The 18939-nt window shown below is 37.5% G+C and overlaps 1 protein-coding gene across 1 annotated transcript in view; it reads left to right on the top strand.

The window, feature by feature from the left end:
* Positions 1-1578: 1578 nt before the first annotated feature.
* The window catches only part of ACE2 (angiotensin converting enzyme 2), a 47473-nt gene continuing 30112 nt past the window's right edge, over positions 1579-18939 (top strand). The window contains exons 1-6 of the mRNA XM_012434682.3: positions 1579-1981; positions 8844-9002; positions 12302-12395; positions 12766-12909; positions 15126-15238; positions 16743-16848. Coding sequence (XP_012290105.2) covers positions 1796-1981; positions 8844-9002; positions 12302-12395; positions 12766-12909; positions 15126-15238; positions 16743-16848 — 802 coding nt within the window. The 5' untranslated portion in view covers positions 1579-1795. The remainder of the gene's footprint in view (positions 1982-8843; positions 9003-12301; positions 12396-12765; positions 12910-15125; positions 15239-16742; positions 16849-18939) is intronic.

Raw genomic sequence — 18939 nt, forward strand, 5'->3', positions numbered from 1 at the left:
TCATTCAGGAATTTACCTATGTAGAAATTTATTTCTGCTTTTTTTAAAGTAACATTTGAACTTTTTGTTCAAAGACTCATGTGCTATCCTGTTTTTTCTCATACTGTGTGCAAGAAGTGATTGGATTTAGGCTTCCTGGAATGTGAGAGGAGCCTTTCTGAAATTTCTGCACTGATATTTTTTTACCCTCATCTCATTTTCATTTAAAATTCCGTATTATTATTACTTAAATTTGTGAACTGCTTTATAAAGGCTAGTATATTTTGATTCACATCAAGGGAAGTAAGAGTCCACCTCTTTTTGATGCAGTGTAACTAAATCTATCATCTTCACTGAAGCACAAGGCCCTCTGCCACGCCACTATCTATGTCTCCACTATTAGTCTTAGACTGTTGACTACAACTTAGTTAAGAGCCTATACTCCAGAATCAGAGTACATAGATCCATGTCCTGATTCCATCATTTGTTAGCTCAGTAAGTTATAGCAAGTTATTTAAACTCAGTTTCATAATTCATAAAATGGTGATAAAATATTTGCCTATATGTTTTTTTGTGATGCTTAAATGAGATATAACACAAAGCACTTTGAACAGTTACTTATAATCATTTTTTTCCAATACAAAACTTTGGAATAAGGAAAAGCAGTGGACGTTTTTTTAAAGGCTTGATTATTGCAATGTCAACTGAACCTGGAAGACTTGTTTTTCTGGGTGAAGAAACATTTTCTCTGTATCAAAGTTTCACAATCATAGTCAAGCAGGCCCATGAACGCTGCAATTTAAAGTGCTCCTCTCTTTGATCTGTGGCACTGATACATACACCTTGGTAATGACAACATTGAGCTCACTTCTGAGATTTGACGAGATGATCACTAAAATCTCTTTGAATTCTATGTTGTTGTGATCCCATGGCTACAGAGCACCAGGGATTGACATAGACACTGTTTGGATTTCATACCATATGGAGGCTTTCTTACATCCACGTGACGTTGACTGAGTTTTGAATAGCTAAGTGAAAGAGAAGGAGGCACTCAAAGCAGTCACACGTAGAACCAGTGTGAGAAATATGAAATGAGCCTTTTTAAGTTTTGCAAAGGCAGATCAGGAGAGCAGACCTGTGCAGTGGAGAGTAGTCATAATTTTTAAAAAGTGGCCATGGAAATTAAAACTGATCAGAAATATGAATTCCATAAAGACAAGGGCAAAGTCATGTACTTGGAAGGGAAAATGTTATCCAAGTAGAGAGTTTCTGTGAATATGACCTTGAAATAAAAATAAATGAGAGATAACTATTTATGAAATTGTCTGAAAACCATACAAACAACAACATTATCTTCATGATCTCTAATTTTAGACCTCTCTGGTGACTGTAAAATTATAACATTTTCCGTGTATCTTTAACAGTTTTCTGGGAAAATATTAACTGAAAGTACTGGTTTTGATTTGGCCATAAAGTGACAGGAGAGCTAAGGTTCCTTAGAATTAAAGAATAACGTTTTCTTATTTTATTTAAAAAAAAAAATTATTAAAAAAAAAAAAGAATTAAAGAATAACGTTTTCTTATTTTATTTACTTTAAAAAATTATTCTAAAATCTGTTACATATCTGTCTTCTCCAGGATGAACTTTATATTGGTTCAGCAGATTGTTTACTGTGTTCTTCTTCTTTTCTTTTTTTGGTCTTTCCTGCTCAGTGCCCAACCCAAGTTCAAAGGCTGATAAGAGAGAAAATCTCATAAGGAGGTTTTCGTCTAGGGAAAGTCATTCAGTGGATGTGATCTTGGCTCACAGGGGACGATGTCAGGCTCTTTCTGGCTCCTTCTCAGCCTTGTTGCTGTAACTGCTGCTCAGTCTACCATAGAGGAACAGGCCAAGATATTTTTGGACAAGTTTAACCATGAAGCTGAAGACCTGTTCCATGAAAATTCACTTGCTTCTTGGAATTATAACACCAATATTACCGAAGAGAATGTTCAAAACATGGTGAGTTCTCATGGCTCTGTAGGGCTATTTGTTGCTTTTTAAAGATTAGATTACTGATCATGAAACTGAAAAGGGAAATCAAAGAAATGCTCTGAGTTGTGAGATTGGATGTTTGCCTCCATAGTTCTGATTCTGGAGCCCCAGATAACTAAACTTAATTGACCTTGGGGTTCATTCGGGAAATTGTTACGAAATAATTCACTGGCTTCAATCCAGATGCTTGGAAACAAATGAATATTCTTTATAAAGTTACCACCATAATTCTCATCACAGTCAGGATTTCAAGGCATTTCATGGAAATGCCATCAGTTATTGAGTTAATATTTTCTTTTAGCCTACAATGTCAACAGGAATATCTAAAGATTCTCTACACATGATATATCAACTGAAAATGCAACTGGAGGCTTAGTGAAAGAACTAACTAGTAATTAAGCTAATCAGGGCTCGGGTAAGGCTGGACTTGGGAATTCCTTTCGTCTTTGTCACAGAGCTCCAAGGGACTCCCAAAGGTCACAGAATCCAGGCAGATCCTTCCAAAACATAAACATAAACAAAAACAAACAACAAAAACTGTGATTAAACCAGTTCTGACAAATATCAGAATGTTCTGGGAAAGCTAGACACTTTGTTTAACAAGTGCAAGGATTTAGCAATTTCTTCTCTCACAGATCCCAAAACAGTATCCTTCCATATTTAAGTGCTGAGAGATCAGTCAACTTTATTTAAGAAAAGACTATATGCACTGACTCACTAAATTAAACACAGTGTAGATTTATTTTAATGAGACTTTCTGATGATCAATTTTATCTTTTTTGGGGTTAATGATGAATGAACTTCTTAGAGTAAATAACTTCCTCTGTAATCCCCAGTGTTGAACATTTGCTGATCAATAACGCACTGTTAATTGAAAATAAGTAAATACTTGAAATTACTGGCTAGGTGCGGTGGCTCATGCCTGTAGTTCCAGAACTTTGAGAGGCCGAGGTGGGTGAATCATTTGAGCTCAGGAGTTCGAGACCAGCCTGGGCAACGAACTCTACATAGCAAAACCCTGTCTCTACAAAAATTGCAAAAATTAGTTGCGTGTGTTGGTGTACACCTGTAGTCCCAGTTACTGGGGAGGATGAGGTAGGAAGATTACTTGAGTCCAGGAGTTGTACTGAGCTGAAATTGTGCCACTGCCTGGGAAACAGAGTGAGACCCTATCTCAAAAGAAAGAAAAAGAGAGAGAGAGAGAAAGAAACTACCATTAATATTTCTAAGGCCACTTAGTACTTCTAATCTTGGTTTTTGTGATAGGCTTTTTACCTCAAAGAAGATTTGCAAAATCTGAAAAACATTCTTCCATAAAATAAATATTTATAATATGCCATGAAGTAGATTTTTGGCAGCTCATTAATACACAGACAAGTATTTGGAAAAACGATTTATATTATAACAAAAGCATAGTTTTGCCACCCAAAATATTGTTTCTTCAATAACCACTTAAGCCATTGAGGTTTGTTATTTGTTATTCAGTAATAACAAATGCCTTTTGTTATGTAGTACTACATAACAAAGTTGCTTGTTATGTGGTATTATATAACAAAAAACAAACAAACAAAGTTGTTTGTTAAGTAGTATTAGTGTTGCAATAAAGAACTGATGCAGGAAGGGAAATTTGGGCTGCATGACATGTGTATGTTCATATTCTATCAGAGCGACATGATTGAGGGTAATCTACCATTCCCGTATTGTCCTATGGTGTAACTTGCAGAAGTCAGACTATTTTTGTCAGCCTATGGATCTGATCTAATGTGGTGATCCTTATGTCAAGCTGTGAGAATATACCTCAAAATAATAGAAGTCATCAAAACTTGATCAGCACAGTGTCATAAAGCTGCCAATGTAGAAGTGTAGAGAAGTCCATCAGATAAAGATAAGGAAAAAAAAGTTTGGTAAAAACAGGTTTCCAAAGCTCTCTCCCTTTCTCTGCCATTGTGGTATGTGTGGTTGACTCCATTTCTCATCATGTCTTCTTACAAGACTTTCGGGATCAAGCAATTCCTGGCTAGAAAACAAAAGCAAGGACACTGTAGATATTTCTTGGTGAGTTTGCAGAAGCCATGAAGAGAGAGCATGAGGCTCATATTTTTTTTTTTTTGAGGCAGGGTCTCACTCTGTTGCCCAGGCTGAAATGTAGTGGCATGATCATGATTCATTGCAGTCTGACCTCCTGGGCTCAAATGATCTTCCAACCTTATTAAAATTTTTTTTTCGTAGAGATGAGATCTCACTTTGTCACCCAGGCTGGTCTTGAACTCCTAGGCTCAAGCAATCTTCCTGCCTCAGCCTCCCAAAGTGCTGGGATGAAAGGCATGAGCCATTGCATCTCGCCTACCACACTCACTCTTTTTGTGTTCTCTAGAGCTTCTTCTGCCTCTGCTGCCAGGGCCCCTAGGGTCCTTGGGCATGCCCCATTTCTGGACCTATTTATGTCTCCAGGGATAGTGTCATAGTGAACTCAGAGCAGGGCATGAGTTAATTTTAAACTGCTATTCTGTATATACCCAAGGAAACTTCATCCCTGTCTCTAATGCGTCTGTCCCATGCCCCTAAATACACATGAACACCTTCCTACAGGTACAAGAGTCAGGGAAGATCACTGTGCAGCACATAGAATAAAATTCAGGGGCGTGCACTTTTTTTCCCCATGAGATAAAATTCAGAAAAAATAAAAATGTTCATACATATTAAAAATTTTAAATGTTAAAATATTAAATCTCCCATCTAAAATAAAGAAAAAAATAATTTCTTAAATCCCAAGCTTCAGTTATGGAATTCACATTCTTAAAATTTACATTACTTAGTTTGTTAAATGGAGTGTGTGTGTGTGTGTGTGTGTGTGTGTGCATGTGTGTGTTTTAATATGCAAGTACCTGAGTATATTTAGAAAATAACCAAGACATCTTTTGTCTTTGAACCCGATGCAGTTTTGACAGCTCTATCTGGAAACTGGGCTGGCATATGGGGGCCAAGGGTGAAGGTTTTCCTGGGAGATTTTTGGACTCCAAGGTACTGGATAGATGCTAAAGATTCCATTCAGTTTTTCATTTTCTATCTTCATGGAACTCTCACACCTACAAGGGAAGAAATTGTTTAGAGGTTACTAAAAGTATATAGCCTGGTTTAGGCAATAGTGAGCTATAGAAAAAGAGAAAATAAGCTGTCAATACTTTAAATCTCGAACAACTTATCATAAAAGGATTTTAATAGTTTAAATACAATTATCACAAGTTGGGTAGAGACCACCAGACCTATGGCTTAAGAAATCATATATTTAATTTATGCATATAGTTAGGGCCAAAAAGAGCAGAGTATCTTTGAACTTTTTAAAATATAGTTTAGGATTTTACACCTACAGTCCTTGAAATTACAAAAGATCTCTCACAGGTTGGGAATATGTTATCCATTACAGTTATAGATGGGGTTTAAAGAATGTTTTAATTTCTTGTGATTATCTCGAACAATGTGTGCCTTACTCCCAAATCTCCCTGTATGGCTACAGAAACTGTTGCAGTTTTAGTTGTTTCTCTCCTGCCTTTGGCCAGAGATAGTGTGGAATGCCACCAATTTTATCTGTAATGGCTCCTTTCAAGCCAGGGGCTATGTAAGCTGCTATATTTCATTTCATTCATCATTCAGCCTACATATAGCTATTGACTACTAAATTATCTGATAGGTATGCATGAACCGATTCTTTGCATAACTGCTAAGCTGTCTGTTTTATTTAGGCTTGGGAGCTGTAGGCTAAAGATATGGAATAAATTGTAATAAATTGTAAATAATATTAAAAGAATAGCTTGGCAAGGAATAATACATCCTTAGGGGCCAAAATGCAAGGCAACATAAAGTGATTTTTTTTGGTGATATAATTATAACATGTGTAGAATGGTAGTGATAAATAAAATAAAATCGGATAGCCTCAAAATTCCCACATGTAGTATGATAAACAGTGTGCTAAGACTGAGGTCTTTGAGAGATTATGAATTATTTCCTGTAGATTGAGAGTAAAATTGTTCCTATGATTTGGTATGAAAGTTTTACCAGAAATTTTCCTTCACAGTAAATCATCTGGATTGGGTGAATATGGGTAGGGATTGAGAAGTGTGTCAGGTGGGTTGCATAGATGAGTCTGTGCTGCAGACCAAACTCCTCTTCCCATAGCTCACTTCTTCCCACTCCTGCATATTAGAGAGAAGACTATAATGTGTCAAGTACAATCTACAGGATAATAGTTCAGAGCATTAGCTTTGGAAGTAAACACATCTGGGTTGATGCCCTGGTTCTTCTAATTTCTAGCTGTATGACCTAGGGAAAGTTACTTAGCAGCTGTGTGCCTCATTTCCCTTATTTGTAAAATTGAGACAATAACAACTCCCTCACAAGGTTGTTGTGAAGATTAATCAAAAGCAGTTTCTGAGAGGTTGTGAGTGTTCAGTAAAGAAAGAAATTACTTTCCTTTTTTTTTTTTTTTTAAGACAGTCTCACTCTGTTATAAGCTGGAGTACAGTGGCACAATCATGGCTTACTGCGCCTCAACCTCCCCAGGCTCAGGCAATCTTCCCACCTCAGCCTCATGAGTAGCTGGGACTACAGGTGAGAGCCACCACACCTGGCTAATTTTTGTATTTTTTGCAGAGATGGGGTCTCGCCATGTTGCCCAAGCTTGTCTCAAACTCCTGGGCTCGAGCAGTCTTCCCACCTCAACCTCCCAAAGTTGCTGGGATTACAGGCATGAACCACCACAAACAGCCTATTTTCCATCTTTACTGCCACTATTTTCTTTATGTCTTGTGTGGCTCATTACTGCCACTTCCGTGCACCATTTCCATCATGTCACATGCGTACTCAAAACCTTCAGTGACTGCCTAATTCTCAGAGGGTAAAAGTGAAATTCCTTGGTCTGGAAAATGCAATCATGACTGAACTTCTGCCTGTGGGAGCTGTACTAGTTATCTATTGTGCAAAAAGTTACTGCAAGCTTAGCAGATTAAAACAATACACATTTATTATCCCACAGTATCTGTGGGCTAGGAGTCTAGGCATGGTTCAGCTGGATCTTCTGTTTCTAAGTCTCATATGGTTGCATTCAAGGTGCTGGCTAGAGCTGTGGTCTCTTCTGAGGCTTGACTGGGGATGAATCTACTTCCAAGCTAATGCAGTTGGTCAAAGGCCATCTTTAATTATTTGCCATGTAGCCCTTTCCATAGGCTAGCTCACAACATGGCGTCTTGCTGCAAGTCAGCAAAGGAGAGAGTCTTCTGTGAAGATCAAAGTTAAAATCTTATATAACAGAAACATGAACATCCTGTCACCTGTGTTGTATGCTACTGGTTGGAAGTAAAGCACAGATCTGCTCATACTTATGGGGAAGGGATCACACAAGGCGTGACCACCAAAGGCAGGGATCATGGGAGCATTCTTAGAGTCTGTCTGCCACAGGGCCAGGATCAGAGGCTGGTAGCTAATTGCCAGCTCCACTGTTTATTTCTATGAGCCCCTTTCTGTATGTATAAAAAAGGAGAGAGAGAGTGATTTTCTACCTCATAGTGTTAATTGAGAAAATTAAATGAGGTAAATTATTTTGCAAAATATTCTCTACTCATCCAACTCCTACCTACTTTAAGGTCTGTCTTATGTTGCAACTTCTTCATGAGGGCTTGGCCAAATATAGTCACCTACATGCATTTCTTCTTTCTTGCAACAGAAACTGCTTGGCCCACTCATAATTCATACATTATTATATACTCATGTTTCATTAATGAAACATTTATAATGCATATCTTATCTGTCTGATAAAGTTGAAAGCAATGTAAGGACAAGTACTTCTCCCTATATATAATAAAATATCAAATAAATCATAAAATAATAATAAATAATAAATAAATAATAAAATAACTAATATTTGTTGAATGCTTGGGATATGTTGGGCACTCTTGTAAGCATTTCACTTTTTGTTAATTCTTCTAATCCTTACAACAGTCCTTTGAGGTAAGTACTATTATTACTTTCATTTTGCGAATAAAACGACTGTGACTCAGAGAGGCTAAGGTATTTGAGTCCATGAGTGGAACTCTTACTTTCCTCACATGCTTTGTCTTTTGTATGGTCTATAGCAGTACAGTATACCAAGTAGTTGCTCATTTTGGACTTTGGTAAATGGAAATGAATTTGTACATTGAGAAAAGACTACACTAGAGTAGTGTGGAGAAGTCCACTTTCCAACTGGTGTTCAAGATGGGGGGGAGGGGAAATGTGTCCTGGCATCATCACCTGCTTGATGATTTCTTTTGCTGGTAGAAAACCACCATGGCTACCAATGGCCATTTTCTGGGAAGCCTTCTTTGGGAATTCTAACTGAAGATCAAAATCCTTGGGCTAAGTCATGGCAGCTAGGAGGTTACTGTGAACTGGTTCTCATTTCTTATGGTTCCCATTGTTATTAGGGGGCTGTATTCTCATTATGTCCACTGTGGGCTCTACTGGATTCTCTTTTTAAAGCACTCGACTTTCAATTTTTGGCCAACTCACCCACATCACAGCACTAAGGCTAAAAATTCCGGGGCCCCACAATGTGGATTATCTGTGAGAATTCACTTCCAGTTCTGGGGACAGGACCCTTGGGAAAAACAGGCAACAGGCCAGAGAGAGTGGTCAAAAGTAGCCTGGTCACTCTTAACCTAAACACTGACCTTCAGCAGAGGACTAAATCACTCAGGAAATATTAAATGTTTCACCCGATATTCTTTGGACTATATCTTCTGTTCTCTTTGATCAAGCAGTGCCATTCCAACTTCAATTTTCTTTTATACCATTTCAGAATGTTGCTGGGGAGAAATGGTCTGACTTTTTCAAAGAACAGTCCAAACTTGCCCAAACGTATCCACTACAAGAAATTCAGAATCTCACAGTCAAGCTTCAGTTGCAGGCTCTTCAGCAAAATGGATCTTCAGTGCTTTCAGAAGACAAGAGCAAACGGGTACGTTTGTGAACATTTTAGCATTGATCCCAAGAGTTGAAATATTTGGGAAATATTAAACATCAGTATCACCTACAGCAGCTTCCTTTATTTGCAAAGATATTAATGCTGACATTACAAAAAGCTCTCTCTATGCCTAGGTAAGGTGACCATATAATTTATTATTCAAACTGGAATATTTTTGAGAGTGAAAGACACTAGTAATAATTATATTCAAACACAGAGTTAAACTGAGATTGTCCCTAGCACTGTGGTGTGTATGGACACCCCCTAGTGTTAGGTCACCTTCTTGAAGGATCAGGTAGCCTCAAGAATACAGTTAGTTTATGCCAGAGGTTCTCAACTGGGGGTGATTTAGTCCTCTGGGGATATTTGACGATGTCTGGAGACACTTTTGGTTGCCACAACTGGGGGATACTGTTGACATCTAGTGGGTAGGGATGCTGCAGAACATTTCACAATGTGTGAGATGACCCCCAACAACAAAGAATGATTTTGTCCACAGTATCAACAGCAAACTTTTTTTTTCTGTAAGGGAACAGATAATAGTAAATATTTTAGGTTTTGTGGGCCACATTGTTTGTGTTGCAACTAGTCAACTGTGCTGTTGTATCAGGAAATCAGCAATAGCTAATATGTAAATAAACGAGTATGGCTGTATTCAAATAAAACTTTACAAAAACAGGCAGCAGACAGGATTTGGTCTGCAGAACATAGTTTGCCGACTGCAATATAGCCTATTGAAATACTTTTAATCTAAAATATCTAGCTATTTAAAAAGAAATTCTTCTTTCTCAGTTGCTTGTCCTCTGGAACTTTGTATGTTCTAATCTGTGTATATAAAAATAAAAGTGCATCATACATTGAGATACCATCTCACGCCAGTTAGAATGGCGATCATTAAAAAATCTGGAGACGGCAGATGCTGGAGACGATGTGGAGAAATAGAAACACTTTTACACTGTTGGTGGGAATGTAAATTAGTTCAACCATTGTGGAAGACAGTGTGGCTATTCCTCAAGGACCTAGCAATAGAAATTCCATTTGACCCAGCAATCCCATTACTGGGTATATATCCAAAGGAGTATAAATCGCCCTACTATAAGGACACATGCACACAAATTTTCATTGCAGCACAGTTTACAATAGCAAAGACTTGGAACCAACTCAAATGCCCATCGATGATAGACTGGACAGGGAAAATGTGGCACATATACACCATGGAATACTATGCAGCCATAAAAAATGATGAGTTCATGTCCTTTGTAAGGACATGGATGAACCTGGAAACCATCATTCTCAGCAAACTGACACAAGAACAGAAAATCAAACACTAAATGTTCTCACTCACAGGCGGGTGTTAAACAGTGAGAACACATGGATACAGGGAGGGGAGCATCACACACTGGGGTCTGTTGGGGGGAACTAGGGGAGGAACAGTGGAGGGTAGGGAATTGGGGAGGGATAACATGGGGAGAAATGTCAGATATAGGTGATGGGGAGGAAGGCAGAAAACCACATTACCATGTATGTACCTATGCAACTATCTTGCGTGTTCTTCACATGTACTCCAAAACCTAAAACGCAATAGAATAGATATAAAAAAAATGAAAGTGCATCAAAAGGGCAAAGATAAAGCCATGTGAAATGTATCTTTCTACAAGTTAACATTTATTTTTCTGCATTCTTTGGGTCCAATTGTTCAACTAATTATCAATCCACTCTACCTTATCCATTCTATGTTTCTCCATTTTTTTCCCCACACAAGGACACTATGAGAAATCTTGCCCATTCACATATAAACAGCCTGGTCTAGCTTAGGTGGAACCTGAAAATTCTATTTATTAAAAATCTCCAGATGATTCTAATATACAGCCAGGACTGAAAACCACTGAAATGCATGTAAGAGCTTAAAGTGTTTGGTAAGAGAAGGGACTCAAGGGTGCTTAGAGTCAACGGAGAGGAAGCAATGGAGATTGAAGAAGAGGTAGAGAGAGACCATGAGGGATTTTGTGCCATGGTAAGGGATTTAGGTTTATTCTTTTGGACAATGGGATCTTGTGGAAGTTTTAAGCGGAGGATCTATTTTATGTTTTAGAATGACTCTCAAGGCCGAGCCCAAGGGAAATAGGAGGAGAAACAGATCCTTCAATCCAGTGCTTCTTAAATCAATCTGAGGGAGAGAACCATTCCCTTCTTCCCTCCCTGCCTCCCTCCCTCCCTCCCTTCCTTCCTTCCTTCCTTCCTTCTCTTCCTCCTTCCCTCCTTCTCTCTCCTTCCCTTCTTTCCTTTCTCTCTCCTTTATTCCTTTATTTCCAATCCATTGCAGATGAATACTTGGTTAAGTTCATCGATTACATGCTTAGATATCATGGAAATAGCAAATTGTTTTCAAAAGTTTATAAACATTTATTCTCTTAATTCCTGTACTTATCACAGAATGGAAACTAACTATTTGCTCATGTGCAGTGTTCCACAGATTACACCTGGAGTAGCACTGCTTCACTCTGTCACCTTCACTTTACCTACAGGGTAAAGTTTAAACACTTTAGTATGACATAGATGGTCCCTCATGGTCTGGCCCCTGCTTATCTCTCCATTCTCATGTTTTTCATTTCCCCTAATGAACACCATTGCTCCAGTTTCATTCAACATCTCACCGTTCCCTGGGAGTGCTTTGTCTTTTCCAACCTCCTTTTATTTTTTAGGCTCTGCTTTCTACCTCCCTTCTCTACATGACCAATGCCTACTTCTCCAAGACACAGCTCTATGTTTCCTCCTCTTTGAATCTCCAGGTTATTAGTTATTAATTTCTCCCTGCTCCTATACTATTGCATCACTTTTTGGTGACAGTTATAGCACTTGTCATTCTGTTACATATTAATAGTTATTGATTTCATGGCTGCCTCATTGTCCTATGACCTTGTGGTCTTTGACTTGTTCATTTCCAAATTGTCAGAGTGTAGGACATATTACAGTTTCAATAAATGCTGAATGAAAAAAATGCACTTCTCTGCGTATGTGTAGATAAGAAAAATTCTTTGGGTTTTGGTAGATCTGGTTATTTCAATTACTCCATATATATTTATTATGTGCTTATAGAGCTTTGTGCTAGTTGACAGTGGGGAAACTTAACTGGGCTATGCCTTCTCTACATACAGAAAGATACATGGCAAAGAAGTAAATTGCTGTATTTTGAGGAATCAAAAAAATCATGTGGCCAAAAGGATATGTTTATATTAGCATTCTCTTCAGCAAAATTTCCATTGTTAACATTGTTTATTATCTTTAATTTGCAGTTGAACACAATTATAAACACAATGAGCACCATCTACAGTATTGGAAAAGTTTGCAACCCGAATTATCCACAGGAATGTTTATTACTTGAACCAGGTGGGCTACTAATTTTGAGTAATGATTGTCAAATTCACTTTTCTCCCAAGTTTTAAAAATGATTGCAAGTATATGTTTCAACACATAGATACTCTTTTAACTTTTAGTAAAACTTCCTTGTAAATTTTTATCACATTACTTAATTTAATTGAGTTAATAATTAAGTTATTTCAGTGGTTTATTTCCTTTGCAGACATATTTTGGAACTATAAGGGCAAGGAAATGAATGAATCATGAGATTTTATTTAATCACTTTATGACCTAATGTCTGCCAACCTTACTTTTAATTCTTTAAAGTCAGTGTAGTTGTTTACAAATAAAAGTTTTACAAATGCATCTTTTCTTCTCTTTGGGTGCTTTGGGATAACAGGTTTAAATGAAATAATGGCAAAGAGTACAGACTACAATGAGAGGCTCTGGGCTTGGGAAGGCTGGAGATCTGAGATCGGCAAGCAGCTGAGGCCATTATATGAAGAGTATGTGGTCTTGAAAAATGAAATGGCAAGAGCAAATCGTAAGTTTGCTGCTATGTAGAGGTCCTGAAGCTCTCTGTGTGGCCTCGGGGCTATTTCTTCTGCATTCCCAAGCCTGCCCTTTGATATCAGGGATACCCCTCAATTAACAATCATCTCCTGAACAATTCAGATTACCTGTTTTAGAAAGAAATTACTGGGGGGAAAAAAAAGGTGCACTGGCATTCTACAATTCAAGAAGCTCAAGAATGAGACTCAACTATAAGGCCTAAAATAAATTATCCAGGAATTATGAATTATAAGTAATCCAGGAAAATCTCGGGCCCATAAAAGCTCCTGAGAGAGTCTGGGGATTAAGAGGGGATCCCATTTCTCATGACGAGAGACAGAGTCACTGTCTTTTGTCTAAAGCCCCCACAGTTCACTTTCAAAGGTCATTTGTGTGTCTACCTTAGTGTGATGCCCCAGAAAGAAAAAAAATCAGATTAGGCTGAAAATGTATTATTTCCTGCAGTATATATCTTAAATTATGTGGTTATAAAAATCTTAACATAAGAAGGAATTTCCTTATCTCTTAACTTCTTCTCCTCCCAGAATAATGAGCTGATGTCATGGTATCATGATTGACATTGTGCTTTGATGATTCACTGCCTGCTGAGGTTGAGTAAGGAAGACTTTTTTCCCCATTTGTTGTTTTAAAATTTCTTCCACTGCCACTTAAATTCAATATTCTTAAGCCTTAGGCAAGCTGGAGACAATTGCTTATCACCATTTTAAAAACAATATCCTGGATGTCCTTTCATACAAATATTTATTTCTCTTTTCATCTTCCCGATCATCAATTGCCAATGTGAATGTAAAAATAAAAATTATTAAATTATGTTTACAAACTTTATTAGCTAATATTCTAACATAAGCTTGTGTTTCCTGATGGTGAGATGCTAAAGGAAGCACATAGAATCATGCTATTGATACGTATAATTTGCAAACACAGTTCCCTTGTGGCAAAGTCTAAGATGAGTTGGGTCTGATCTAAAAATTACAAGGCCCTGAACAAAAGGAGAATTTAAACACTTAGAGATCCAGTTACATATTTTAAAGCTAAAGATATAAACTGATGTATCAAGACAGTAGACATCCACTGTTAAGAGACTAGGAGTGTGCTTCTTTCACTTACCAGCTGTGTGATCTTGGACAAGTGATTTAATGACTCTAAGCACAGGTTGTTGGTGGAAATATAAACTGGTGAAGCCGTTATGGAAAAATAGTATAGGGGTCCTAAATAAATTAAAAATAGAATTACCATATGACCCAGCAATCCCTCTTCTGGGTATATACCTAAATTAGATGAAATTACCACTTCATAAGGATATCTACACTGCCATGCTTATTGCAGCATTATTCATAATAGCCAAGATAGGGAAACAGCCCAAGTGTTTGTCAAGTGATGAGTGGATAAAGAAACTGTGGTATGTATATGCAATGGAATATTATTCAGTCTTAAAAAGAGGAGATGCTGTCATTTACCTCAGCATGGATAGACCTAGAGGACATTATAGTAAGTGAAATAAGCCAGACATAAAAAGGAAAATCTGACATCATATCACTCAAAAGTGGATTCTAAAAAAAAATCAAATATACAGAGAAAAAGTAACGGTGATTACCAGGGGTGAGGTGCAGTGGGGTGGGATATGGGAAGTGGGTTAAAGGATACGAAGTAGCAGATATGTAGGATGAACAAGTCTAAAAATCTAATTTACAACATAAGGTCTATAGTTAATAATAGTGCTTTGTATTCAGGATTTTTGCAAAATGAGTAGATTTTAGCTGCACTTCCATGGGAAGATAATGCTTAACTATATGAAATGATGGATATGTTAATTTGTTTTGCTATAGTAACCATTTTATTATATATGTATCTCATAACATCATGTTGTACACCTTAAATATACACAATAAAATTTATTTAAAAATAAACAGGCTGTTACTCTGCACAGTGGAAGTTATAATAATTACAATTTTATATAGTTCTTATGCTTATTAAATAAAATAACACATTTAAAGTCCTGGTGCAGAGCAAGTGCTTAAACAGAGATGTTATTATTTGTTTGCATCCCTTTGAGTTAATGTTTATCACAATAAAAATGAGATGTCTTTACATTTCTTTTAACCTCCCAGCAAGGCTAATCTATGTATATTGCACTTTCTCTCTTTCTTTCCCTTATGTTCTTCCCTTTCTCTTAAAAAAAAAAACCAGATTATGAAGACTATGGGGACTATTGGAGAGGAGACTATGAAGTAAATGGGGTAGATGGCTATGACTACTACCGCAACCAGTTGATTGAAGATGTGGAACGTACCTTTGAAGAGGTAACCAAGGAACTGTACACACAAACAGTTGAGGGGCAGTGTATTGGAAAGAGAGACAGTGACTAAAGGCATTCTGGCTTGTTCTTAACACATTGGTCAGCCATTCCCAGGCCTCATAAAGTAATGGAATATTAGAGTTTGAAAAGATTTTAGAAAATAATAGAACAGCCCCTACAGATGTTCAGAATTGTCTGCTTTCCTCCTCCTTTCAGTCACTGACCATTAATTAACAATAGAAAGACTATGAGAATGAAATATAAGAAGAAATGGCCTTCTAAATTATAAGTAGGAATGATCTTATTGAGCTACCTGGGGCTGGCACTGTCTTCCTGTGTTAGCAGAGCTATAGACTTTGCTTTCTTCCTCAGAAAAATTGATACTATTAACTTGGTAGTCCTCACAGGGAAGAGAGAGTTTTGTGAACAGAAAGGTCCCATGGATGTTTTCCCTTCATTCTGGCTCCATGCCTCCCCTTTACCTGCACCTTCAAACTTCTGATGTGAGTTACTCTGTTACAGCCATAGTTGGGCAGAGGTATCAAAAACGGAAGTAAGACAAACAATTCCCCAAAAAGGAAATGAGCAGAAGACTTGAATAAGTACATCATCAAAGGAATTACACAAATGACAAATAAGCAAATAAAAAGTTATTAGGGAAATGCAAATTAAAGCCATGATGAAAATCCACTCCACACCCACCAGAATAGGTATGATTATAAAGACGGACAATACCGAGTATTGGGGAGAATGTGGAGATGCTGGAGCCCTCTTACACTGCTGGAAGAAATGTAAAATGGGGCAGTCACCTCGGAAAACAGTTTGGAAATTTCTTAAAAAGTTAAACACACACTTACCATATGCCTCTTAAGTTTCTACATGAAATAAATGAAAACATATATTCTTATCCATAGAAAGATATACACAAATGTTCATAGCAGCAATATTCATAAAAGCTCCAAACTGGAAACCCAGCTGTCCTTCAACTAGTGAATGGATAAACAGACTCTGATGTACTCAGAGTGGCTGGAGGTAGGAGTGGAATTGACTACAAATGGGCACAAGGAAATTTTTGTGGTTATAGAAGTGTTGAAAAACTAGATAGTGGTGATGGTTTCACAGTAGTTTTAATTTATGGAAACTCATGAAACTACACACTTGAAAATGAGTGAATTTTATAGTATGTAAATTATACCTCAATTTAAAAACAAAGGAAGAATAAAAACAAAAAAGTAAAAACAATCTTAAAAATGAATATATACATTTTGCATCTGCTTTTATTTTGGGACCTGTGTTCTTCAAGTACGTTTATTGATTTATGCAGTGGAGCTAGTAATCATCAATATCTAGGAAGAAGGAATGCTTTTAAAGTTCTCGAGAAATTTGAGAGAAGAAATTATAATTTGGGGAAATTCTACTTGTTTAAATAATCTCCTATTTCTAGTGTTGCAGACTGGAAATTAGAATTGTCTACTCTTGGTCTTAAACTTTCTTCCTGCACTTTTCAGATTAAACCATTATATGAACATCTTCATGCCTATGTGAGGGCAAAGTTGATGAATGCCTACCCTTCCTATATTAGTCCAACTGGATGCCTCCCTGCTCATTTGCTTGGTAAGAAGCCCCATGAATTCTTTGTGTACTTGGCGCTTTGCTATTTCTAACAATAAGATTGCCTTCTTTGAGTGAGGCTTAACATAAAACTTTTGAAAAAATCTGTAAGTGATTAGTAACATGATAGAAACCACATTTTGAAAGCATTTTCTTCAACCAAAAGTTTATTTTAAATAGTTCTCTACTGTATTACTTTTCTGTACATAAAGAGTTATTTTGGCTGCAATTCAAAGGATAAAGGGTTACTTAAGATAACTAGAGAAAGAATTCCAGGCTCAAATGAGACTGGAAATGGGGAAAATAATTTTTAGTATTTAAGTTGGTTGGCTAAGCTCTTAAGGTGGAATTTGAGATTTTAGTATCATATTGTCAGAGGAAAAAAGCTTGATTGGCTGGGTGTGGTCAAGGGTAACAGAAAGGTATAGCTTGGGCAAAAGCTTCCTAAGTTCATTCTAAGTTCATTATAATTTGGGGAAATTGCCAATTACTCTTGCTGAAAAATACTTGGCTTGGAATCATATGAGCGAAGAATGAAAGAAAGTGGCCATCTTCCCCTCTTTCACCACAGCAGCTGAGGCCAAATGAAATATAAATATTTGAAAATTTCATGCTATGCATACATAGTATTTCTACTGTAGCCAAGCTAAGTTGCTGGAAGCTAATCTCCTCCACAGCCAAACCTTGTCTGTCAGGAGAGAATGCAGAGAAAGGACCTGTGGAGACTTAACTCTAAAGTAATGTGGAAATCCTTTCTACAATGTCAATGACAAGCATTATTTAGTAATTCAGTTTCTGCTTAACCCTTTCTGGTGTGATGGGATAATTTCTTCATTCCAATGTAGACTAATTTATTGCTACATGGTACCAATGTAACACAGTTCTACCTTATGTGGAACTTAAGCAACACCCTTCTGATGCCTTCCATTCATTAGTCCTATTTCCATGCTATGAGGTTATTCATCAATAACTGTTATATAAGATACAGCATAGTACTTGCCACAATACATTTTAAACTGTTTTGTTTTGTCAAGTTAAATATCTTATACATTGTCAACCATTCCTTAAAACCTTACTTTTCTAATTGCTCTCTTTTGGATGAGCTATACTTTGTCAATATCCCTCCTCAATTATCATGCTCAGGGACGAACAGTTACTCCAGATGAGGTTTGGCCAACATAAAGAAAGACATGGTACCATGACTGCCTTTGTTCTAGACACTGTACTTCTATTGATTTAGCTCAAGGTCACATTTATGCTTCAGAAGCCATGTCATACTGTTTGTTGCATCACTTTTGGTCTTTCACATGTGGACTGTGCTTTAGCTTGATGTCACACATATGTTTTTATGATGGATAGGTTTTCCTTTTCTTTTTTCTTTCTTTTTTTTCTTTTTTTTGAGACAGAGTCTTGCGCTGTCGCCAGGCTGGAGTGCAGTGGCACAATCTCGGCTCACTGCAACCTCTGCCTCCTGGGTTCAAGCGATTCTTCCTCCTCAGCCTCCCGAGTAGCTGGGACCACAGGCGCGTGCCACCACCCCAGGCTAATTTTTGTGTTTTTAGTAGAGACGGGGTTTCACCATGTTGGCCAGGATAGTCTCGATCTCTTGACCTTGTGATCCACCCACCTTGGCCTCCCAAAGTGCTGGGATCACAGGTGTGAGCCACCACGCCCGGCCAGGTTTTTCTTTAAAATTTAAGCATAGGACTTCACATGTATCACTATTAGATTTTATCTTTTAAAATATAAATTTATGGAGTACTTTTTTTTTTTTTTCAAATGGAGTCTCGTTCTGTCACCCGGGCTGGAGTGCAGTGGCTGATCTCAGCTCACTACAACCTCTGCCTCTTGGGTTCAAGCCATTCTCCTGCCTCAGCCACCTGAGTAGCTGGGATTACAGGCTCAAGCCACCATGCCTGGATAATTTTTGTATTTTTAGTAGAGATGGGGCTTCACCATGTTGGCCAGGCTGGTCCCGAACTCCTGATCTCAAGTGGTCTGCCTGCCTCAGCTCCACAAAGTGCTGAGATTACAGGAGTACTCTTCATAAAGTTTGTTGCCCTATTTCTTTGGCACCAGGATTCTGGTCCTGCT

This window comes from Aotus nancymaae, unplaced genomic scaffold, assembly GCF_030222135.1.
Source record: "Aotus nancymaae isolate 86718 unplaced genomic scaffold, 86718_ANA_hifiasm-v0.15.2.pri h1tg000058l, whole genome shotgun sequence".
Classification (NCBI taxonomy): Eukaryota; Metazoa; Chordata; class Mammalia; order Primates; family Aotidae; genus Aotus; species Aotus nancymaae.